The sequence below is a fragment of the Maylandia zebra genome, linkage group LG20 (assembly GCF_041146795.1).
Source record: "Maylandia zebra isolate NMK-2024a linkage group LG20, Mzebra_GT3a, whole genome shotgun sequence".
In the NCBI taxonomy this organism is placed as follows: Eukaryota; Metazoa; Chordata; class Actinopteri; order Cichliformes; family Cichlidae; genus Maylandia; species Maylandia zebra.
The window spans coordinates 5,096,556-5,120,919 of NC_135186.1; the positions used below are offsets into that span (position 1 = coordinate 5,096,556).

At 41.0% G+C, this 24,364-nt stretch overlaps 4 protein-coding genes across 9 annotated transcripts in view; 3 read left to right on the forward strand and 1 right to left on the reverse strand.

The window, feature by feature from the left end:
* clstn1 (calsyntenin 1) overlaps positions 1-10,344 on the forward strand; it is a 44,090-nt gene extending 33,746 nt beyond the window's left edge. For all 4 annotated transcript variants that reach the window (XM_004554193.5, XM_004554195.4, XM_004554194.4 and 1 more), the window contains 8 exons: positions 601-758; positions 1,063-1,211; positions 2,172-2,416; positions 3,639-3,809; positions 3,951-4,096; positions 4,206-4,341; positions 5,142-5,326; positions 7,122-10,344. In XM_004554193.5, coding sequence (XP_004554250.2) covers positions 601-758; positions 1,063-1,211; positions 2,172-2,416; positions 3,639-3,809; positions 3,951-4,096; positions 4,206-4,341; positions 5,142-5,326; positions 7,122-7,316 — 1,385 coding nt within the window. In that variant the 3' untranslated portion in view covers positions 7,317-10,344. The remainder of the gene's footprint in view (positions 1-600; positions 759-1,062; positions 1,212-2,171; positions 2,417-3,638; positions 3,810-3,950; positions 4,097-4,205; positions 4,342-5,141; positions 5,327-7,121) is intronic.
* Positions 10,345-11,315: 971 nt separating this feature from the next.
* On the reverse strand, positions 11,316-14,627 carry lzic (leucine zipper and CTNNBIP1 domain containing). Its single transcript, XM_004554188.6, has 7 exons — positions 14,454-14,627; positions 14,050-14,191; positions 13,741-13,876; positions 13,518-13,616; positions 12,529-12,624; positions 12,292-12,373; positions 11,316-12,209 (listed from the first exon to the last, which is right to left on the reverse strand). The coding sequence occupies exons 2-7, from the start codon at positions 14,148-14,150 to the stop codon at positions 12,154-12,156; spliced, it is 570 nt and encodes a 189-aa protein (XP_004554245.2). The 5' UTR covers positions 14,151-14,191; positions 14,454-14,627; the 3' UTR covers positions 11,316-12,153.
* Positions 14,628-14,642: 15 nt separating this feature from the next.
* On the forward strand, positions 14,643-20,241 carry nmnat1 (nicotinamide nucleotide adenylyltransferase 1). 3 transcript variants are annotated; one of them, XM_004554190.6, is made up of 5 exons: positions 14,643-14,759; positions 15,171-15,299; positions 16,210-16,393; positions 17,103-17,209; positions 19,332-20,241. In XM_004554190.6, exons 2-5 carry the CDS (start codon positions 15,185-15,187, stop codon positions 19,730-19,732), a joined length of 807 nt encoding a protein of 268 aa, XP_004554247.3. In that variant the 5' UTR covers positions 14,643-14,759; positions 15,171-15,184; the 3' UTR covers positions 19,733-20,241. The 3 variants fall into 3 exon arrangements, with proteins under 3 accessions (XP_004554247.3, XP_004554246.3, XP_004554248.3); XM_004554189.4 differs by having other exon boundaries at positions 14,684-14,781; XM_004554191.5 differs by lacking the exon at positions 14,643-14,759 and adding an exon at positions 14,901-15,051.
* A 1,701-nt stretch (positions 20,242-21,942) lies between these two features.
* Positions 21,943-23,366, forward strand: rbp7a (retinol binding protein 7a, cellular). Its single transcript, XM_004554192.4, has 4 exons — positions 21,943-22,107; positions 22,228-22,406; positions 22,547-22,648; positions 22,779-23,366. Exons 1-4 carry the CDS (start codon positions 22,035-22,037, stop codon positions 22,848-22,850), a joined length of 426 nt encoding a protein of 141 aa, XP_004554249.1. The 5' UTR covers positions 21,943-22,034; the 3' UTR covers positions 22,851-23,366.
* Positions 23,367-24,364: the final 998 nt, after the last annotated feature.

Sequence of the window (24,364 nt, forward strand, 5' to 3'; positions counted from 1 at the left end):
GCTTGACCTTGAGGCTGGAAGCAGTAACTCCTCTGTATCACATAACAAACCTGCAGCAGAAGCGCGCGCACACACATCAGTGGATGAATACGCGACCTTGAGATGTAGTTTGTCGCTGACTCCGCAGTGGTGCAGACTAATGCTCATTATGATGTAGCTGGAAGACAGGAGTGGCGTACCTCTCTCGAAATGTCAACTCCAAATTTCAGATCATGACCATTTTGCGGCCCTCAAGATGGCTCTGTTATTTTGTGAAAATGAGGTGACTAAAGAGGATTAATTCATCATTATCTTACGCAATCCCTTTGAGTTTCTTTTTTTTTTTCCCTGTTGGTGTCATTTCTTTTCCCACAGTAAGCCGTTCACCCTTTTAATGCAAGCGTTGCATGCTGCCGCTGGCGTGCATAAGGTCATCAATCATTTGCCTGTCTTGCTCTTTGGGCTTCGGGCCTTTTGAAGGGCACACATACTAACTTGCATGAACTCCATTCACGCCAGCTTTGTACAGTGCGACAGCATGCTTGAAGCTCCAGCTCAGAAAAGGTGAAGCCTGTGAAATCTACCCCCTAAATAACTTCTATGTGTTGTCTTGGAAACCAGGTGGAAATGCTCGAATGGCGCAGTTTTTCCGCGGTAACCTAGCGGGGCTGATTATCCGCACCGGCAAGCTGGAGAACAAGAAGGTGATCGACTGTTTGTACACGTGCAAAGAAGGACTGGACGTGCAGCTGCCTGAGGAGGTAGCTTCAGCTATCAAGGTGAGGAGGCAAAGAAAGCTTTGAGTTTGTGAAGTGAATCTTTTTTTATATCATTTGACAGCTCGCTCAAGTAATGAACTGTGGTTCGTAACATCCAACCAAATAAAAAAAAAAAAAACAATTTTTAATTTTAAACCTGCAACTTTTGGAGAATATTTACCTCAAAAGTTGCATTTTTGCTGAATGAATTACTTTAAGTGGTTCTCCAGGACTGATGCTGGAAAGGATTGTTTATGTTTGTTAGCTCAGCATCAGTCACAGGTCATGTTATTCACAAATCCCTCACCTTGTTTTCTTCTCTCAGGTGGAATTCAACCCCAACCAGTCCTCTCTGACTGTGGAAGGTGACGACATCGATGCCTTTGACAAGGTCATGCAGCACATCTCCTACTTAAACTCCCGCCAGTTCCCAACCCCTGGAATCAGGCACCTGCGTATCTCAACCACAGTAAAGTAAGTAGAAGAAGAAGCCAGAAGCACTTATTGTTTTCGCAGCCTGGCCTGTGTCTTGTCACTTCATCTGTTGGCCGGCAGCCCTGTGTTGTTTATAAAGCAGGTCCTTTCTGCCTCATAGACATTCAGAAAGCTTCTCTGCTGCTGCTTAAAATGTGAGGATGGTTTATTGAGGTAAAATGGAGGTCAAGAGTTTTACCTGATGCCCATAACAAAGAGAATAAACACAATGTGTTTTGCTGCTTGAGAATGACAGACTGAAGAGCAGTATCCATTTTTCCCTCTCCTTTCTTTTCTATTCTCTTTGATGTCTGCAGCACTGGAAAGTCAGTAAGAACAGCAGTAGTTTTACTGATTTATACACGAGTATGAAATGAATATATCAAAGCTCTCGTGGTTGTTCTGAGCCTAGTGTGAGATTTGTTCCAGTTGGTGAAGTCGTTTAGTATTTGTTCTTATTTGCACATGCACAAATGTGCATCAGCTCCCAGCTTTATGATGTGGACTGAGTAATCAGACTAAATTGTTTTTATTTTTTCTTGTGATGGCAGTTAAATTTTTATAATTGATGAGGAACATTTGAAATTAGCTTTTTATATGTTGTTGCAGTCAAAGTGACATTTAATGTCAGTGAAAAGAAAGAATGTGTTCTTTATTTGTTACACATCAAACAGCTTGATGCATAAAAATACACAAATACCCACAAGAACTGATGAAACAATTTTATTTTGCCATTTGTACAGATAGGTGAGCTTTAGGCTTCTACACAAGCACAAATAAAGGCCTTTGTCTTTTATGCCGCACACTGTTGTTGGCTCAAATTTGTTCACATACCTTCCCAACTATTCAGCATGCCACTTTTCTTCTATAGGGAGAAGCAGCAACGTGATTTAAAAAAAAAAAAAAAAAAGACAGAAGGAAAATCACATTTCTGAGCATTTAAAATCGTCTATTTCACAGATGCTTTAACGAGGAGTCCTGCGTAACGGTGCCAGATGCTGAAGGTTACGTGATGGTGCTGCAACCAGAAGAACCCAAGATCAGCCTGAGCGGCATTGACCACTTTGCCCGCAGTGCAGCTGAATTTGAGAGCCAGGAAGGAGTGACGCTGTTCCCCGAGCTACGCATTGTGAGCACCATCACCCGTGAAGTGGAGGCCGACACGGAGTCTGAAGCTGCAGAGGGAGCTGACGATGACCCTACAGGTAAGAGATGTGCACACTGGACTCTGAAGCAACTTCCTATCATGCTAATAGGATTTAGCATATACACAGGAGCTAACCTGAACCTGTCCATTTAAACATGGCTGCATATGTAATAGTAATTATTGCCTTGATGGCATTACGGAGTGATGATGTGTTGGAGTGATTTAAGGCACATCCGGACTGGAGGAGCTGGGAATCGAACCACCAACCTTCTCATTGTACCTCCTGAGCTTTAGGTGCTTGTTAAGAAAGCAGCTGGTCTTCCGTTTGCACACATAGGCCCGTGCACATACTATGTCGTCCCCTCAACAAAAATAGAGCGCACACACTCACTGGTTTGATTTCCCTTTAAACCCTCACCTGTCTGCACCTATGACAGTGAATGATTCTGCAGTTACAGGGTGTGTACAGTACAGACGTCTGTGCAGAACTACAGTAGCAGTCTATGTTGAGGATTACGCTTGGGGGATGAAGGGATTGGGAAAAACAGCGAGAGGGAGGGTGCCATCTGTTCAGCTTGCACATAAGTTAAGTGGAGGAGACACAATAGACAAGCTCTGAGGTTGACACAGATACCACGAGATACGACGTCCTGCGGTGAGCAGCAGGCCATAAGGGACAAAAGGGCTTACAGAGCTCTGCTGCTATCACCTGCATTACCCTGCCCCACCTTACACACCTCGCAAACAAGAGATGACACGGTAGATAATTAAGAGTCATTAAAATGGAGCTTTGAAGAGTCAAATGGTACAGGCAGTAGATGCATGAAATATTAATTTGTTTCATAAGCAAGCTGAGGATGCCGACTATTACAACATTATGATTTAAATAATAAAATCACTTTCTCTGATATACAAGTATAATAACATTGCTAAATCTGCTGTAGTTGTTTTATTGGACTAACTGTTGGAGCCAGGATTCTCTGTTTACCAGCATTTCTAAAGAGCACGTTGCATATTCTATAATGTCAGTAGTTGACTCGTTTTAGCATGTCTCATCAGTTCTGGATCTTTCTCTCTTACTCCAGTTCTTTAGATTACTTTGTTTTGTTGATTGAACAGAAATAAAATCACAAATATTTGTTCCCTTGTTCTTAATCTGTATCTATTTGTTTGGAAAGGGCAGCCGGTTCTTGAAGAAATAGAGAAGGAGTGCTGTTTCGGATTTTCAAGAGTGCTCCAAATCTTCCTCCTCAATCGTTTTTGTGCTTTTGTTCTTTCAGTCCAAGAGACGGTGGTGTCGGAGGAAATCATGCACAACCTGGACACGTGTGAAGTGACTGTGGTGGGAGATGAGCTGGACGGAGAGCACGAGAGCCTTGAAGTGGACATGTCCCAGCTGCAGCAGCGCAGCTTAGAGATGAGCTCATCCAACGTGGGGCTCGTCATCACCGGTACAGACCACCGTGCTCGGCTAGGAAGCCTTAACTAGCATATAGCCCTGGTTTCTGCAAAACCTCTAATAGTTCTGTGAGATTAAAGAAGGAAAAATGACTTAGTGTCATTAACACTTCCCCCCCCTCTCTGTGGTCCAGGTGTGAACACCATGGCCAACTACGAGCAGGTCCTGCACCTTATCCGTTACAAGAACTGGCACACCGAGGCTCTCTTTGACAGGAAATTTAAACTGGTCTGCTCTGAACTCAATGGTCGCTACATCAGCAACGACTTTAAGGTCGAGGTACGTCTGAGCGTTTGTCACGTGCACACTGAACCATGACCAGCCTGTCCTGGTGTTATCCACATACTTGTGCGCCCTCACTTCAAGTGTGGTCTTTATTTCTCTCTAGGTTAATGTAATCCACACAGCCAGTCCCATGGAGCATGCCAACAATGCCATGGTGCAGCCCAACTTCATCAACCCTGTCCATCACGCCTCTGTGGATCTGTCTGGGCATAATTTGGTCAACGCTCATCAGGCCTCAGGTACTGAAACATGGAGAATGCTTCATCCTTTTTCAGCAGGTTGCATAGAAAATCAGTAGTCATCTGCAGCCATCGATTCACCAAAGTTTCAAAAAAAAAAAAAAAAGAAGAAAAAATCAAACATGCATCTGTTTCAGCGACGTGGAAAAAGACACAAAATCAAAGTATAAAAATCTTTCCTGCAAAAATTAATTTAAGGATGTCTGGAAAATAAATTAAGCAGTAGTGTTTATTTTTTTCCTCAGTATTGGCTGCAATATCGTGTTTATCTGTTGAATGCAACACTAAATATCATAATCAAAGCAGTAATCAGCTTAATTGTTGCTGTAGAAAAAGATTTGTGATATGAAGCAGGAGGATTACAGCCTACTAAGCAGAAGTGGGGCATGTATGAAACACTAGTAGTGTGTCTGTTTTTTAATGGACCAAGTTAGGGATTACTTTTGAGCGCTGTTTGTGACATCTGTACAGGCAGTGCACACTGAGCACGACCTTTTATTTTCCGGCTTCTGTATTCTTCTAAGCTGACTGCCTCGCTAAGCTCGCCACTGCACCAGAGAGGGCTCTTCCTGCTAATATGGAAAGTGGAGCAGGTTGGCGCGAGATGGGCTAAGCTATTTAAAGAAAAACAGCCTCAACACCTTGAACAGCCAAAAGCACGTGTGTGTACAGATCGCTGGGAGCACGCCATAAAGCCAAAGCGGCGGTGGAAGCTGCGGCTCCACATATTTGATCGTGAAGTGTTGTTTTGCGTCTAACTAATCACTGTGTTTTTCCTGATGTGGTTTACCTCCTCGTAGTGGTTCCGAGCGCTGCCACCATCGTCATCGTGGTGTGCGTCAGCTTCCTGGTGTTCATGATCATCCTGGGCGTGTTCCGCATCCGAGCTGCACACCAGCGCACCATGAGGGACCAGGAAAACGGCAAGGAGAACGAGATGGACTGGGACGATTCAGCCCTCACCATCACCGTAAACCCCATGGAGGTAAAACGACACGAGAGGAGGAAGCAGGGAAGCAAAATAAGCAACAAAAAACATGATTATGATGGTGATTAACTGGTGAAAAGCTGTTTAACAGAATTTCGCTGCTGGTGTTAGGCTGTAGCCCAGACAGCTTTTCGCCTGCTAATGCGAACTGGGTGATGTTAAAACTGTGCCCTAGTTTTGTCTGAGCCCCTTGTAATTAGCAGCCTTGTGGGGACGAGAGAGAGACTCTGTTGCAAATATGTAAGTCACATTACCTGACTGACGCACAAGAATGAAACGAAAGGAAGCAGCTTCTTTTCCCAAAAGCCCAAAATGAAGCGAATGAGTCAGCTCGTGGGCTGAATATATTTGTACAAGAAGATTCATGTCTTTCTGAGTCATTCGATTACTCGTTGTTGCTTTACTGTTTGTTAAAAGGACCGATTATTTACCACGTTTTGATTTGCTTTAACTCCCATCCTGCTGTGACTAAATCACAGCACATCTGCCGAGTGAGACTTTACACATTTGACCAAAATAATCTGATCATATACAAACTCGCCAGTGAGACATACAGATTTGTTAAAAGATGATGGCCTTTTTTGGTAGCTCTGTTTTGTTAAACAGAGCTGAAACGAGACGCTCAATTTCCTGAGTATCTTGGAAATGACTCTTTCAAAGTGGTTTGTTATTTTTATTGCGTGGATTTGGTTCGTAGGAGAAAGTTATTGAGATAATGCAGCGTTTCGGCAATAAGAGACGTGCATTAAATCCTCTCCCGTGGTTTTATTGTATGTCGCTGCCTTTTAATGCTAATCTACATCCCATGTTAGCTTTTCACCTGATGTGTTGAACTTCCGTCATATTTACATCAAAGTGTACTTGAAACGTCCGAATCTATTTAGGTTTGGTTAATGTGTCTCATGTGCACAGTTCAATGACATCGAGTTTACCTTGAAAGGCTCACTGCTATGACTGTTGGATTTTTTTTTTTTTTTATTGTGTCTAATGGCCCCAGTGTTTTCTAATGTGTGAAATTCAGAACAGTGGACGTGATAAACCTTTGTCACCACCACAGAGGATTTTAAGCAAACAAGATGTGATTGAAGGGCAGACTTAGCTCAAGTTTTACAGATGAAAAACGTGGAGCTTATTCCAAGTGTTTAACAAAATCTTAAGGAGGTAGGCGTATTATTGTGAAGAGTCTATAATCAAGAGACGTCTTCATAAATGGGAATGCAGAGGATTTACAACAAGGAGCAATAAGAAGGCCAGATTAGTCTTTGCTAGAAAACATCTAAAGGAGCCTGCACTTGTCAGATTAGCAGAGGCTGCTGTGTTGTTGTCCAAACACAGTTACATACATGAAAATGATGTGAAACAGGAAGGTAACCTGCACGGTGCTCAGCAAAGCCATGATCTGTATAAAGTTTTTCTAACACGGATTTAATAATAATAATAGATTGCATTTATATTTATTTACAATACCACTATTCATTCACTCTCACATTCACACACTGGTGGAGGGAAGCTACAGTTGTAGCCACAGCTGCCCTGGGGCAGACTGACATATCGCGCCGTCGGCCCCTCTGGCCATCACCAGTAGGCGGTAGGTGAAGTGTCTTGCCCAAGGACACAACAACCAAGACAGACAGAGCTGGGGATTGAACCGGCAACCTTCCGGTTACAAGATGAGCTTCCCAACCCCCTGAACCCCCCTGGTCGCCCAATTTAAGTAATTGAGTATTTAAGATCACAAAATGAGTGCCCACAGTCACAGTCTCCATCTTTTCTCTCGCTGTCACTAATGCAGACGTACGAGGACCAGCACAGCAGCGAGGAGGAGGAGGAAGAGGAGGAGGAGAGCGAGGACGGCGAGGAAGAAGATGACATCACGAGCGCTGAGTCAGAGAGCAGCGAAGACGAGGAGGGCGGCGAGCCGGAGGACCAGCAGGGGGCCAGCAGACAGCAGCAGCTGGAGTGGGACGACTCCACCCTCACCTACTAAACACACACAAGACACCCAAACAAGAGCTCCTGACACACACATCAGAAATTCACTCATACTCCCTCCCTCACACACACACTCACAAACACAGCACTCCCTGCAGTTTCATGTCTAGGAGCCATGATGTAAAAACTTAACAAAAATAAAAAAAATCAAGAAAAGGAGAAACATAAAGTCCCTTCAGCGTATATATGGTCAAGGTTTTCCTGTTGTTATCTTAGTGGTGGTACTCAGTGTAGTGTAGTCATCACCAGATTGCTGACTTTTTTTTATTTATTATATTTTAATTCCCAGGAAAACCTGGCTTACATTGGAACTGTGTGAGGAAGCCAACCCTGCACTTTTTTTGTTTTCTCTCAGATGTACGGCTTTGAAGAGCAGAGTAATCGCTTCTCCTGATGTATATTCTTTGCTAATGCTTGTAGATTAATTCGCTAAACTCACAACTAGCTCCGACTTGGGTTTTCTTGACTTGTAGTCCACAGTGAATCGAAAATGATGCTTTTAACAAGTAGACTGCATTTTCCTCTTCCATTTCTTTTTTTTTTTTTTTGTTTTTCTTTTTAGTGCATGGAGAAATTTTGGGGAAGTCATGTGTAGAGAAATAAATTGCTTTTTAAAGATTTTTGTAAATATAATGAAACCATGTAATTAGTCAATGTGTTAGTGAAGACCTAATCAATGGGGTCCAATATCTACGATTATGTAATGTAGACTTTGTGTCACACAGGCTGTCGCAGCATGCCGCTGAATTTCTGCAAAAGCTGTTCCATCACGCTTGTACAAAATGTCTCGCTTCATGATGCGAAACCGAGGACTGTTCAGCGGTTTCCATGACAAAAATGTGTCCATTTCGTCCCTTTTCTTTAATCTTTTGCGAGGAGTAAAGTAGTTTCTTTTGCTTTCTCGTAGGCAGAGGGCTTAGTTGACGGTTTCAGCTTCACATGATGCTTTTGCTTCGCTTGCACGCGTGGCAACGCTCTACTCCTGGCTTTAGTGTTGTTTCATTCCCAGCAGATCTCACTGATGTACACTACAGAGGGAATCTTCTTTCAGTTTCAGAAAATGTCGTGTGGAATCACAAAGATCGGCTCAGCAGTAGTGCCGTTCGTGGTGAAAATAAGGGTACTAAAATGTCCTCAGCAGCTTTAAAACCGTTGTCCCTGTCCCAGTCCCTGTTGTGGTTCAAGGAGAAACCCTTTCAAGCTACTGAAAGAAAATGTTTATGAGCTTTAGTGGAGACTGGCTGAATTGTTGAATTGCTGGCAATGTTTTATTTTTTTTTTCTTTTCATGGCACGGCTATTTTACCTAAAATAATACTACATAGCCTGTATGAGGTACATTTTAAACTGTTTGCTGCTTCAGCAGGAAAACACTTTAAAAATGAATCTTTGAATCTTAAAGTGAGATATTTTTTTGCAGTAGACCACTAGATTTTATTGTACATGAAACTGTACTGTAGAGTTGTTCAAAGATATTTGTTTACATTTGGTAAACTTATTTTCCTTCGGGTATTAGTATGAAGCTTACGATTGGGAAAGTGTGTCCGACCTCTTGTCTCCTCTCAGACACTGTTGTCCATAACTTGTATATAATCTTTCACCAGACCAGATAAAAACGTGCCGTCACACTGAACGATTTTAGTGTTCGTCTTTTATGGGAGGGTACAGAGTAAAATATAAGCGTTTCCCAAACCTGCATTTATTACGACCATGTTTGGGGCTTTGGATTGTGCAGAAAATGGCATTATCGGGATTGGAAAAGTCTATGCGTGCAAATCCGTTTTCAGAGGCCAAAATTAATTAAAAACACCTTCAACGCTTATTATTATTGTTGATGTAAAAAGTTTCCAGGCTACTTTTGTTTTCAGCTCAGTGAATCCATTTGATTTATTTGATTTTCTTTAATAGGTGTGCATTTGAAACTTAGTGAACAGTCTCCCTTCCATGATGACTTTGGCTTGTTTTAAAAAATGAAAAAACTAAAAAAAATAAAATAAAAGGGGGGGGGGGGGGCGCCAGGTCTGAGCCGGCTGAGATGGGAGTGCCTTTTGCCGATCATAGCGTAATTAGCTGGTCTAACAAACACACTTATCCGTGCTCTTTTATTTTTAATGCTAGATTTCTTTCGTAGCTGGGGAGACGTTTTCTCTCAGTTTGTCGCGATAATAGGCCGACGCTAGTTTTATTACAGGTGAAAACATTTTACGTAGATGTCACGTGTCCTTGTTGATGTGTAGAGGAGTAGATCCACATTGTATCTTCTATAGATATTGTACTTAAAAATCATATTGACGGAATCCACCTTTAAAAGATGTACATTATGAAATTGCTTTGGCAGCATACAGCGTGTATACTGACCTATTTGTGTATAGTGGAAGGTGAGTTTCTTTTTTCTTCTTTTTAACAGTGTCCTGTTGCTTGAGCTGTTGAGAAACAATTTTTATTTTTTATTTTTATTTTTTTTAGGGCAGCATGAAATTTCACAAGAGTATATATGCCTGTCGGTGACGCAATTCTCACGGTTTCATTGTGTCAAACACTTCATGTCCACATTTCAGCTACAGTTGAAAGGTTCACTAGCATCTCGTTTGCTTTCTGGTGCGCCCCCAATGAATGTCACTGCCTAACAATCTGAAATGCAACCATACTGTAACAACATCAAGATGAAGTAAGGAAGGGTGGGTGGATGGACAGGTGGGTGGGGGTATATTGACTTTGCATGAACCACAAGTGTGTGTGTACGCTCCACGTGGGCCTATGAGACCGGAGTGAGAAAGGAGACGTGATACACTACTGATTCTCAGATTGTCTGTTTCACACATCCATGACACTCAAGAATTTTTTTTTTTTCTTCTTCTTTGTTTTAAAATCTGCTCAAAATGGACGGTGACGGTGTTTTCAGCGTGGTTGGATGTTTCCTTTGTGCTTGTTGGAGCTGCTCTCTTTTCTACCAGTTGAAAGGCAAATGTAGTGAGGTTGATGCTTGCTCGTAAACAAAATAAAGGAAGATGAGATGGGGTATAACTTCTGTCTGCTCTTGTTTTCCTTCATTGTATTCTCTAGTGTAAACATGGTGCCGGTGCACAGCATGGGAACACACCCTGGGTGGTGCTGTGAGTCTTTTTTTTTTGTAAATATTGAGCACTGTTGCCCTCTGGTGGTGAAACTGAGATCTGCTACAGCTCCACGATAAAATATAGAGCTGGTGGATTTATTATGCTCCTTTTCAACTCCATGCTTTTATTCGTGCGCTCTACCAGGGCTGCTTTGCATGATTCACATTTCAAACTGTGTATAGTAGAACCACCAGTAATACCAGTAAGGCCTTAATGCTTGGGTATATTTTTCAGTTCCCTTTCTTAGAATTGGCTGCCCCTCAAAAACGGGTTTGAACAGCAGGTGGGTGGGCCTCCTGTGCTCAGAGCATATTTATGATACCCACTATCAGTGACATCATACAGAGACAAGATTTGAAAACTGTCTGAAGTGAACCTTGAGAGCAGTTTGAAGCTTTAGGCACTCCGGGACGACACGTATGTTTGCCAATCTCATTATTTCAGACTTTGCCCATGTTTAAAATGAGCATCCACGAATGTAACAGTGTATACACTCATGAGATACTTTATTAGATTTGACTTGCTAGTATCAAGTTGGACCCTCCTTGCCTTCAGAATTACCTTAATTCTTTCGGCAAAGATTCAAGACGGATACACGGTGGTCATAAAGTGACGGACATGGCCTGCAGTAACACTCAGGTAAGCTGTGGTGTTTATTTGATGCCCAAAATGTGTGAAGAAAATATCCCCCACACCATTACACCAGCAGCAGCAGCCCAATCAGATCCATGCTTTTATACTGTTCACGGTACTCTGTTTGACCATGCTAACATGCCTACATGCAATGTGATTGGCTGATAAAATATTAATGCTGATGAGCAGCTGAACAGGTGTACATAGTGGCAGGTGAGTGTACATGGTGGGAAATAAAACATGAAGCCTGTTGTTAGTTTTCTTTTTACTCACATTAAAAGTAGCAAGAATATCAAGATTAATGCTGTAAACATTGTGACATTCACTTCTACACAGACTCTGATGCGAGTTTAAAAACTATCAAACTTCATCACTGTCAACATGAAACTACAGTCATCAGTTTGAGTTGCATGATAATAAATGCATAGAGGACTCATTAAAATAATGGAAACACCCAAGTGACACTGAATAGTGGTAAAGCGTCTCGATTCATTACTTCATCCTGTAAAATCTTTGTATTTTCTCTGTATTTTCTCCATGAACAGACCGAAGACCCACACTATTAATAAAACTATGATTCTCATATTGTTGGACGACGGCTGCTCTAATCCACCCTGCAGACTCAGCACATTTCAACTAAACTGGTGAAAGACTCATCGAGTTTTACTGAAGATATCAGACTCTACATCTCACCTGCACACAAGTGACGGCACAGTTTTAGCTGAAATAAAAATACACCCTGAAGGAAAACTGCATCCTAAAAACAGCACTGTTGAATATTGAAATTTTGGAATAAAGAATCACTGCACAAACCACAAGATCATAATAACAAACTGTCTGCGCCGTCCTCTACATTCACGCACCTTTTAGCAAATCACACGCTCGTACCTAAAATACATTTTTACACTTTATCTGGACGATTAAAAGACATTTACAAAGATTGACGTGTACATATAAAACAATACTGTTAAAAGTGTCAGCGTCTGCAGTAGCACTTAAAAGCGCACTGATTGTTTAGAAAATCCATAATCGGATGGCACATTTTTGTCTTCATTAAAAACACACTTTTTTTTTTGCAGAACTGCTATGACTTTGTTTTCACACCGGAGCTAGCTAAAGCCATTATTTTGTCTTCGGACCCTGGAAAAAAGAAAGCAAAATGAGGTCAACAGAAATATCTGAGAAAGTATCAGTTTTGTAGTAAAATCATCTTTATGCTCACCTTGGTTTGCAGTCACTTTTTCAAACTGGCTCAGGGTCGCTGTGGCGTTTTCAGTGAGGAACGTCTCGTCTTCTGGGGTGAGCTGTCACATAATTACAACATGAATGAAAGGAAAGATTTGAGGCAGCTAGTGAGGGCTGCATGACTGAAATGAATCATTTCAGACTTTACGTAGCACAAGCCGCTGAATCATCCTCAATTCTGTGGATAATCATGTGTGCTCTGAGTGCTCCTCACCTTCTCCCCCAGTTTTCTCAAGGCAGTGAGGATTTCCATTTTCTGCTGCGTGTACACGTCCCGTGACAGTTTTCCCACCATCACATCGCGGTCCATCTGCACAGTATGCCACACACCGGTCGGCAAATGAATCCACACATAAACACTGAGGTGTGACTGAACTCTGCTGTTGTGGTCAGAAATGCGTGTGCAATCATGGCAATTTGGGGCTTTTGATAATTTCTTTGAACTGTTCTTCCAGCAAACATCTTTCATGATATTAAGCAAGAAGAATTTTAAAACAAGTTTGAATTTTTTGGGGGATTTCCTCCAATCCACCCAGGGTGAAATAATAGGTTTAAATATAGACATGCACTCACTTAAATCTTTCAATAAGTGGACAAAGTGGATGGAATAATGAAGGATGAGGAATACCTCTAAATTCTTCAACTTCACCTCAAATGAGCACAACACATGATCAGAGCAATAATCCCAAACACACATCAGAACTGGTTTCAGTTTGGATAAAACAGGCTAACATTAAGCTTTTGGAATGACCTTCCCAAAGCCCCGACCCCATTCTTGTTGAAAATGTATGGACTGCATTTAAAAGTCGTGTCTGTGCCAGGAAACCGACCAATTTAAATGGATTCTGCCAACACTGCCGAGAAGATCGGTCAGATATGCAGCAAGAAGTATGCCAGAAGATTGTTGATGTTAAGCAAAAGTGGAGATGACAATTTAATCAAATATTAGTGGGAATGTATGTTTATGTTTGAGACTGTATGGTTTAGAGAAAATCCAAATTAAATTCAATCTTGTGCACACAATTCATGTTTTTCCAAGTCATTAATACAGAAAGTAAAAATGAAACATCAAAGAAATCATTAAATGCCCCAAATTAACATGATATTCATGCACATGATGAGGGTGTGTAAACTTCTTACCACAACTCTGTGTGTGTGTGTGTGTGTGTATATATTATACAATATATATTTGACATTGCAAACCTCTGCCAGTCTGCTTCTCAGCTGTCCTGGCTGCTTCTTAGCAAAAAGTCGTATCACCTCCGGGGTTTTGAAGGCTTGGCTGATGGCAGCTTGGATCGCCTGATGAAGACAGAAACATCTGAACGTTCTGACATTTTACTAATCAACAGTTTTCTTAATCAATGTGCTATAACCTATTTAATGCACTCCTAATACACAGTAGTAGCACATTAATTGTCCATACCAGTTGCATCCCACTGAGTTCATCCACAAGTGTCATATCTCCTGACATTATTTTCTTCAAGGAGTCATTGAATTCACCCAGCTGCTCCAAAGTTTCCTTCTTTGTCTCTTCGTACTCTTCCTCATCCAGATCTTCTCTGGAATAAACAAATGAAGGAATCAAAACTGAGACACAACAAAAGAATAGAGAAGCATTTATTTACTCACTGTTTTTTTATTCTCTTTGTTATTCTTCAGGTACTGCATGCCAGATTTTCATATACAAAAGCACACAAGAGGAGTTTATTGTTTTTCTTTTTCTGTACTACACCTGCATTCCTCCAGGTCCTGAAGCTGCTGCATTAGTCTGTCAAGTTGTTCCTCCATATTTTGCCTCAATTTTCCAGTTTCTGATTTCCCTCGAGAGGCCATCTTCAGTTAAAATCCTATTTTTCCTACGGGAACTGAGAGAACTGGCACCAAACAACAGGTCACGTTAGGTTTTGTTGCTGATGTACTTCACAGATAACTCAAAGATGACCTAACGTGCTATTTCCACTCGATGAGAGCAGAGCTGTTAGTGAAAAAAGACACAACACTTTATCGGATCTAACAGTCTCTTTGGCGACTACACTGATAAGATAAATGTATCTGTGTGTTGGAAGTTCATGCAAACAGTCCAAGTTGTTTTGTTAGCTAAACAGCTAGCGTACATGCTAAAGGAAAACATCTTACCGGGAATTTCTTTGTAAACAGCTGCAAATCAGCCTTAGTAGAATGTTAGCATTTGCTCAAGAGTTTGTCGTAAATTAAAGAAGGTAGCCGTTCTAGAGGAAAATTAAAAATAATTACTTAAAATACGGCTATAACACGTTTACTATTAGTCGAGACGTTTGGGATTTGGGGAATTTGTGATTGTGAACGCAGCACCACCAGAGCGGGTGCGGCTCACCGCTTCCTTGTCGATTGTGTCCAATCGGATTAGTGGATTTTACAGCGTAGTCCGTGACGTCAAAGGAGGAAGCGGGTGAAACACAAATGGTATCTGTAGCTGTTTGTCTTGGTACTACAATGACTACATTATTTGACATTATATTAAAAACGCATAATTTGCTTTTAAGTTAAGCACCGAGTTCATGTTTTGTCTGTTTAAGGGTCCCGTACGTGAATCTTGGACGTAAAAGGAGGCTCGCGCTGTGTGCTCAATAGATAAGCTAAAGTTAGCTACTTGTTATAGTCGAATGCTAACGTTTAACATAGATAAAGCGTCGAGCTTTAGTTTTCTTTACGTTTGTAGTTCCACTTTATGAAGCTCACAGACTGTATTTACGAGGTTAAACTACTCTCTTGATACAAATATACTGTTTCCGCCCCCCACAAAGCGATTCTCGACATGTGATCAGCCAAGTCTTAATCAGTCTTCGTTTCTTCTCCTTGTTTGTGCAAACCCAGCTCCAGTATGAGCCATGGAGGGTCACAGTATAACCAAAGTGGTCCTGCTGGCCTGCGGGTCCTTCAACCCCATCACCAACATGCACATGAGGATGTTTGAACTGGCACGAGATCACCTGGAAGACACAGGTTGAGTTACATGAAAATTGGATCTTTTAGTGTGATGCATCTCCACCTTTATCATCCATTCTTTTCTTTTTTTTTAAATGAATGAATGATACTCCAGCTTTAATTCTGGGTACTCCAGCTTTCTCCCACAGTCACCCAACGCAGAGACATGCATGGGATGATTCTAAACTTACTGTAGGTGCAAATGTGTGCATGAAGGGTTCTCTGTTTCTATATGTTACCCCTGCAACATATTTGCAATCTACCCAGGATGTACCCTGCAATCCTGAAATGGATAAATTGGAAGAAGATGGATAGATGTGCAAAAATTAAGTGAAAGGGGTAGCTTTGTCGTAAAAAGGGATTGTGAATTAGTACATTGGAGAGACAAGTGTTTTGGATAAAATTGTTATACCAAAAGCCCAGATACAAAATAGTTCAAGAAGGAATTATGCTTTTGTAAATTGATTAATATGACAGTACAGAAAAGCTGGCAGTGTTTTAATATTGCATTATTATATTATTAATAGACACTATTAGGTTGTGCCTCATACTTGATTTGGGAGTTTTATGCCAGATCCCCTTCCTGACCCCTCCAGCTGGAATGACTTTGCATTTCACCACATATTTTGATTTGGCAGACCTGGGATCAAACCAGGGATCTTTTGTTTGTTAGGCTAATGTGTAAACCACTACACTATCGAGCTAGAACCAATTATTTATTCAGTAAATGCTGATTTCTTTGATTCTGTCTTTGTTTCGGCTGTGGCTGCCTGGATTCTATTCTGCTTAGTTTCCCGTGTGTCATTTCCCTTGTGCTCTCTTCCACCTTTCTTCTCTACTCTACTGTTCTGTCCAATAAATTCTAATAATTCAAATATAATATTTTACCTGACCAGTACTTAAACACGTGTCTTCTTTTGTGCGTAAGGTCAGTATAAGGTGGTGAGAGGAATCATCTCTCCAGTGGGTGATGCATATAAGAAAAAGGGCTTGATTGAAGCCTGCCACCGTCTGGAGATGACTCGATTGGCTACCGAAAGCTCAGACTGGGTTATGGTGGATTCCTGGGAGAGTTTGCAGCCAGAGTGGGTGGAAACGGCTAAAGTAGTTCGGTGAGTTGACATTTCTTGCGTCTGAGTGCTTTTGCTTTGCTTTAGATTTGATATGTGTGTGTGTGTGTGTGTGTGTGTGTGTGTGTGTGTGTTCTAGATAAATTAATTCTTAAAGTAACAAAATCCATTATAGAGGTTTGATTTAAACCTTAGGGATTAAAATTAAACTTGTGCAGGCTTAATTAGATATTAGATAATTAACATCATTATGCCTCACATAAATGAAATCATTATTTAGAATCTTTGTCATCTGTTTTCCTGTGGCAGCAGGAAAAGGAAGAAATGCAAGGCAGGAAATGTGAGAGCCTTCACTGGTATGATACTTGATACATGTTATGATTTGCCGAATACTTCCCAGAACTTTGCAGGTGCAGTTCAAACAAGATAGAATCAGACAAAGTCAATCAAAATTCCTTAATTGTTTAAGTTGAAGGCTGAAATTATTAAATGCTGATGGTGAAAAGAATCTGAAATAAAACTGCAGCCTCACAGACTTGAAGAAAAAAACCCATAAAAGGCACAAAAACAGTTTAATAATGAGATCAAATGCATTTAGCATAACGAGAATTGGATTTTGGAGCATTATTTTGCTGATTGACAACTACCAATAGTAGCCTTTTTCCACTTTATAGCAAACTGTAAATATAGTATACACTCAGCGTGGTTTTTGCTTGATAAAAATCTTTGATTCCAATTTGTAAATTTACAGGCATCACTATGAGGAGCTTCTTGCATCAGAGCAGAACATCGATGATGTGGACACGATCAAGTATGCAAAAAAGAGGCGCATAGAAGAGAATCATCACAAAGACAGAGGTATGTCATGCCATACATTTACCTCCCTGTCATTGTCTGTAACTTTTCTTGTCCATCAAACGAGCCATGCAACAAACGTAGTTGTCAGGATTTTCCTGTTTGCAGCTTAACTGACAAGAGAATGGGTTTAGGGTGTGGATACACAGGTGTGGTGTTAACAGCACGAGCTGAGCCTCTGGGGGATGGAAGGGAAAAATATGCATTATGGAAGCACTTGAATTTTTGCTGAAGGTGCATTGTAAAAGCTGGCAGGTTGAAGTGCATACTATGCTTTGCATTTAAGTTCTACTAGCATCGCTTAACCCTGTAAAGCTTGAACCATGAAGTGTAATTGCCAGAATATTCTGACAAAAAATGTATTAAATATCAATTTTATCAGTTTGCATATATGAGTTATATGTGAGCTACAGTTGGCATTTTTGTGCAATGTATTACTTAAATACTTACTGTCCAATTTATTCAGGAAAAAAAATGGAAAACAGAAGATGCAGAGGTCACAAAATCTCATGTATCAAATACGTTACACTTGGCATTACAGGGTTAAGATGTCAGCAGTTCAGTTTAAAACCAGTGCAGCAGAACTGAATATCTTCTTCTTTATTCTATGAATCACCCTCTTTCCTCATCAAAATTTCAACCCTGCAATGATCTGCAGTGCAACGTGACCACTGACAATTCATTAGGACATTTGGGTGTGTTCTTATTCGCAGCTAATGTAGGCAAGTTCCAGTAAGCGCACTTCTTTGTTATTCCACACCTTCAAACTCAACTGATGTAGAAGCTGAAATAAATAGAATTTGATTTCATGTGTGTCAATTTCAGGCAGTCACATATGCACTGTTCTGCCCCATGACAGATAGTGAATACACTAATGGTCCAAACTTTAAGAAGACCCCAATTCTTCCATTCTTTAAATTGAAATTCAAGCAGCTCAAGTCCAACGAATAGCTTAAAATAGTGTAATGTTACCTAAAACTAAAAAAATACATATTTCAGAAATATACAACGGCCTTTTTTAGAGAACAGGAAATGGATTAAGAACTTAAACCTGTTCCGCAGCAAAGGAGGTTGATCGAGCTTTGACGGTTGGTCCTACCAACCTACTTTTGAACAAGAAAAAACATGTTGAGTGTGACATCAACTTTTAAATATGAGGAGGAAGCGTGATGGTCTCGGGATGTTGGTGACATGTACAGATTTAGAGGCACCTTGAACCAAAATGGTTCTGCATTGCCATGCAGTACCCTCTGGTATGCACCTAGTTGGTCAGGGGTTCATCCTACACCAAGATAAAAACCCAAAACATAAGTCCAAGCTGTGCCGGAACTACAGTAGGAAAAAGAAACAAGAATGGAATGGCCAGCACACTCTCCATCCTAAAAGTGCCATGCATTTATGGGAACTTCTGCAACACAGCTGGGAAAAACTTCCATCCATCCATTTTCTTCTCCTTATCCATGGCACGGTCGTGGGCACAGTAGCCTAAGCAAGGATGCCCAGACCTCCCTCTCTCCAGCCGCCACCTCCAGCTTATCCCGAGGAACACAGAGGCATTTCTAGGCCTCTGTGTCTCCAGCAGGTCCTGGGTCTGCCCCTGGGCCTCATTCTGGAGTTGGCCAGTAGGCATCCTTGCCAGATGCTTGAACCACCTCAACTGACTTCTTTTGATGTGGAGGAGTAGTGACTCTACTCTGAGCCATTCTCAGGTGGCTGAGCTCATTTTCGCCGCTTGTATACGCGATCTCATTCTTTCAGTCACTACCCAGAGCTCGCGACCATAGTAGAGGACAGGGACGTCGATTGACTGGTAAACCGAGAGTTTCACTTTCATGCAGCTGGACGGATGGATAGATGGCATTGTAGAGATAATGCCATGAGTGTTTTTAGCTGTTCTCTCTGCCAAAGGTGACTACTTTGATGAAAAGTTTAGATTACATTTTGATTTATAAATGGATTCCATGGTTGTTCTATGCTTTAATCTCAACGAGACATTAAACTGCTTAAATTTCAATAAAAAACTGGAAGAATTGGGGGGTTCTAAAATTTTTGACCTGAAGCATATGCACAGTGTGGATTAGTTGACTCTTGTGTTGTGCTGACAAACTTGTTTCTCTGTGCTCAGATGAGCTTCAGCTGATGTTGCTGTGCGGGGCTGACGTCCTCGAGTCTTTTGGGATTCCCAACATGTGGAAGCAGGAGGATATCGCAGAGATCGTGGGCCGCCACGGTTTGGTTTGCATCACCCGCAGCAACAGCGATCCACACAAGTTCATCCACCAGTCAGACTTGCTGTGGAAGTATCGCAAGAACATCCATATCGTCCGCGAATGGGTGACTAACGACATCTCAGCCACTCATGTGCGGCGGTCGCTGCGGCGCGGCCAGAGCGTCAGATACCTTCTGGCAGACAGCGTCATTCACTACATCAAAGAGCACGGCCTGTACAGCTCTGAGAGCGAGCAGAAAAACGCAGATGTGGTTCTAGCGCCCCTCCAGAGGTACACGGGCGCTTCCTCAAGTTGAGGAAATTTGACTGTGAATTTAAAACAAAACACAAATTCACATAATTCAAGCTTCCGACAGTGCCTGCACTGAACAGGGGTCTTTTCTAAGAATGGGTGTGTTTCAGGTTGTTGAGTGAAGTGATTTAGTAACAGTTTCACTTTGCCAGAACTTTTTGTTTGCGTGTGTGGAAAAATACACAAGATCACAAAATAACTGAGCAGCAGATCATATAGATGAGCGGTCACATAAATGTGTTTCCAGTCAATCAAAGGATTTACATTCAACTGTGAAATGGTGAGCCGACAATGTTTTTATTAGATGAAATATGGTGCATAGAGAATTAATTGAATCACACTTGTTTTACCACAATTATCCTTTCCATGTCTGGCTTCAGCGCACTCCTGTTAGTCAACGTGTTTTTGTACCTAGAGCTGTATTTTTCCATGCTTTAAATACCCACTTCTTCAGATCTGATAATAAAGACATGATATGTGATATTCTAGAAATAAACAGCACTTTGTTTACCACCTTGTGAGCCGTTCATTGTTGCTTTTATCGCACAGATAAGAATCCTTAAAAAGTCCTAGCTTTGCTTTCATGATGAAAATGCTTATCTCGCAGGATTATCCTTACTTTTAGATTTCCGGTGAAATAACGAAACTTCAGCCAAATGAAGAGATGTGATTATAGTAATGGGGTTTAAACTAGAATATAACACAGAACATCATCATTAGTATCAGAATTGATCATTATTAGTAGTAGTATTTTAATAATAATAATAATTTTATTATGATTCGTTTTGAAAAACATTATTATTTCTACCAATTTACTCTGAGTATGTTTTAGCCAGCATCCCAAACTCCTCTGTGTTTTATTTAAGCAGTTAATACGTCTGCATTGTCTTTACGCACATTTCGAGCGTTGGCAGGGAAAAAACCCTGACGTGGTTTTCCCATGTCACAAGACACCCCGTCAGAAGAAGCAACAACAACACGCGAGTATTTGGATAAGTGCCCTGTGTTTCATTTATTTATTTTTTCCACACTTGACTTACATCAATCCTTTTCACACTGCATGCCAGATAATGCAAGAGTGTCACTATGTTCCTCATTGCACATAAAGGTGTGCCATTTTTACGTAAGCCCTGTTTGTAAGAAACAGAAGCTGTTTGATTCTGTTTATGTCTAGACTGGAATATTGAAATCCCTCTCCCTATAAAACTATTATATAAATATAAAACCTTAAATGAGATGAGCATGATTTTTTTTTTCTTTTAACTGAGAATATGTAGATTGTTGAAACTCAGAGAGAGTCCAGTGCCACAGCAAATTCACACATAGTACAAAAAGATTACAAAAAAAGATAAAGTGCCAGATAATGTATGCCTACCAGCTACTACACTACGAGATAAATACATATAATCACAATTTAAGATTTCTCTAACTGTGCAGTAAAAAGTATAGTGTGCAAATCGGTCAATATAACATTTACAGTCGTGAAAAATCAAGATTTCAACAGGACTGTGCAGCCCTTATTCCATGATTATTACCTATTATTATTATTATTGTTATTATTATTACCTATATATATATATTAGCTTGTAGAACCACCTTTAGAAACAGTAACTTGGAAGTTACAACTTTCTGTTTGATTTTTCAGTCAAACAGAAAGTGACATGGTTGTGGAGGAACTTTGGTCCACTCTTCTATGGCTGTGCTGCCTTTTTCTATTTAGAGAGAAGAAGCTTTGTCCCGGTGATGATTCCAACGATTCCAGCTGCTCCTTGCTGCTGCTTACCTTCTTAATTCCTATCGAAGCAATTAGGGTGGATTTCGCTTGTGTACTTAGTCATGTAAAATCTCTTTTCACATGGCTGTATTTACTGCAGTTATATAACAGAAATAGAGTGACTGCTTTGCCATCATTGTACAAGTGATTAATTCTGAGTATATTTTTGTTTTATTAAAAGAAAAGGATAAAAGCCTTTCAGTCCATCATTCAAATCCAAACACTGCTTCTGGATAACATGCACCATTAGGATTTGAATGCCATAAAGGCGTGATGCCTGGGGCAAATTTTCACAGCCATGTTTAAACTGAACCGTTGCACCAGTCTGACACGTCTGGCCTCTTCTTTACTCTGGAACAAATCAGTTCACCTCTCTCATCCTCAGGTGACAGGACACACCTGCCTCTGAGTCTCCTGATCTCATATAAACAGCATTTGCCTCAGCCTCCTCTCAGCAGTCTGCACCTGACCGGCTCAGGATCACCTTGCACTTACACGCTTCCCAAAAGAAGGAAAAGTCAAGTCCGTCAGCATGCCTGCCAGCCTGAGTGGCAAATGGGAGATGATCAGCAATGTCAACTTTGACGACTACATGATTGCGCTGGGTAAGTCCGCGTGTTGTTTCCCTCCAGAGTATGTGCATTCACATCATTCAAAATGCACTTTTGTAGAAAAACACGGCAGCGGGGCTATTTATCATTCAACTTCTTTTTCCACTTTTCCAGGCATAAGCGCTTCCTTACGAAAAATTGCTGCAAAACTTACCTTAAAGAAAACAATTGAGCGGCAGGAGGACCAGTTCGTCGTCAAAACCACGAGCACTTTCCGAAACTACACGGTCACCTTCAAAGTGGGCCAGGAATTTAACGAGTTTACAAAGGGACTAGACAACAGACACCTGAAGGTGAATGGGAATGGCTAAAGTGTATCATAAATATCATAATTGGAAGGGTTTGTTTCATAGATAATTGATGCACTTTGAATATTATGCATGTTGAAAAACGAGTCGCGATTCACGCTTTTGCTTCTCTGTTACCTGTGCAGTCACTCGTGAGATGGGAGGGGAACAAACTAATATGTGAACAGACTGGAGAGAAGAAGAACAGGGGATGGACTCACTGGATTGAAGATGACAAGCTTCATCTGGTAAGACTGTGAATTTGGACATTCTACATAATACACAGAATTTAAAAACTATGTATTATTGAACTCATTTTAATCTGTTATATTTAAATAAAATGTAATTATTAAAACTTTTCTGACCTTTTCTCCTTAGGAGCTGTTCTGTGAAGGACAAGTCTGCAAGCAGGTTTATAAGAACGTTTCAAAGACGAGAGAAGAAGAATGAAGAGTTGGAGGAGGATCTTGAGGTGGTCCAGAATTAGAAGATTAGTAGATTTATCAGCGTAAAACCCTGACTGTGAAACCCACCCCGAGAGTTGCGACTGGTGTCTTCCCCGTTGCTTATATACTCGGTTCAGGTGGAAACGTCTGTACTCTCAGGGTATGCATTTACACCACTAGATGGTATCGCTGCAATACTTTTGTCAGATGCTGGTCTGTCTGGTCCAGCAGCCTGTCGGTGCGTGCCTCTATCCCAAACCGTCAAGAATGTTTATAGCACCATTCAGCTGGCTGAAAAAATGTCTTTTTTTGTTAAATATTTAGAGCTATGAGAAAAAGGAGACACGGGTGCCGCTTGTGCTCTCCGTCGTGCATTTTGTTCAATGTTTCTGTAAATTTCTCATTCATGCAAGAACATTTATAACCAGTGTAACTGAAAGTTATTCATAGGATGTTTGTAATACAGTTTTGTTGTATGTAATATGTGAGTAAGAAAAATAAATCTGATGGAAAAGTTGAAGCTTTTTTTTTATCTTGTTCTTAGTAAACTGACAGGTTTTTCTTGTGCCATTAATCACACGTCACCATCGGATCGACCGGTAAAGTCACCGTACCCCGTCGGCTGAATGCTGCTGACACACTTCAACTATAAGTTACACTAATGCATACGATTTGCTGCTTGAGCTCTGCGGTAGAAGCTTCAGGTAACAGTAGTTTAGTGCTTCTGCAGCAATCGTGGTAACCAGAATGACTAAAGGACACTGAGCGGATTATCCCATGCAGGTCACACTTTGGGAAGAACCCCTCATCTCTCTTTGTAATTTAAAAGAGGTCATTCATCAGCGTGTGCAGCTAGTTTTTAAAGCTCAACCCTACTTGATAATTGCATAAATTGCCAGACAAATAGAAATGTGTTGAGGAAATTCTGCGCTCACAGCTGCCCTTCATTGATCCACTTCTGTGCCCAGAGAAAATGTCTCATCTGATTTGACTCTGCAGCACCACCTGTCAGCCACCTATGATCCACTCCCAGGCACTTCATACACTACTCACACTTTGCCTTAGGTGACCTAAATAGGTCACATGGGGTGGGGCAAGGTCTCATAGTGACTTTACCCTTAACCCCAGGTAATGGTAATGACCCACACCTGTTTTCACACCATCCACGACCCTCAGGACCACCTCCAAAGGGGACAGCCCCCACCTGGGACTCTCAATCTTCTTCATTTGTTTTAAAAACTGAAGAAGCTTCTTGGATGGGAAGTGAAACATCTTCACAAACCTAAAGAAATCCAGTTGGACTCTTTTTTTTCAATCTAGGACAGATATTTTTGCACTTATATATATATTCATGAGCATACCATAGAGTATAAATAGTAAATGAACTGGTACTTTCTAGTTAGTTGATCAGTCAAGTGGGACTACTCAAGGTTTAAGTGTCTTGCCCAAGGATACTTGGGTACTTTGGATACTGACTGCCTGTGGGTTTTTTTTTTTTTTAAATATATATTAATTACG

Bases quoted from the DNA above. Each gene is read 5' to 3' on its own strand.
- lzic (XM_004554188.6), bottom strand. From the start codon at position 14,150: ATGGCCTCTCGAGGGAAATCAGAAACTGGAAAATTGAGGCAAAATATG. The intron at 13,617-13,740 runs GTATGGACAATT...TGTCTTCATCAG, and splicing joins AACTCAGTGGGATGCAACTG to GCGATCCAAGCTGCCATCAG. The intron at 12,210-12,291 runs GTGAGCATAAAG...TCTTTTTTCCAG, and splicing joins AAAAGTGACTGCAAACCAAG to GGTCCGAAGACAAAATAATG.
- rbp7a (XM_004554192.4), top strand. From the start codon at position 22,035: ATGCCTGCCAGCCTGAGTGGCAAATGGGAGATGATCAGCAATGTCAAC. The intron at 22,108-22,227 runs GTAAGTCCGCGT...CCACTTTTCCAG, and splicing joins CGACTACATGATTGCGCTGG to GCATAAGCGCTTCCTTACGA. The intron at 22,649-22,778 runs GTAAGACTGTGA...TTTTCTCCTTAG, and splicing joins AAGATGACAAGCTTCATCTG to GAGCTGTTCTGTGAAGGACA.
- nmnat1 (XM_004554190.6), top strand. From the start codon at position 15,185: ATGGAGGGTCACAGTATAACCAAAGTGGTCCTGCTGGCCTGCGGGTCC. The intron at 15,300-16,209 runs GTTGAGTTACAT...TTTGTGCGTAAG, and splicing joins AGATCACCTGGAAGACACAG to GTCAGTATAAGGTGGTGAGA. The intron at 17,210-19,331 runs GTATGTCATGCC...CTCTGTGCTCAG, and splicing joins GAATCATCACAAAGACAGAG to ATGAGCTTCAGCTGATGTTG.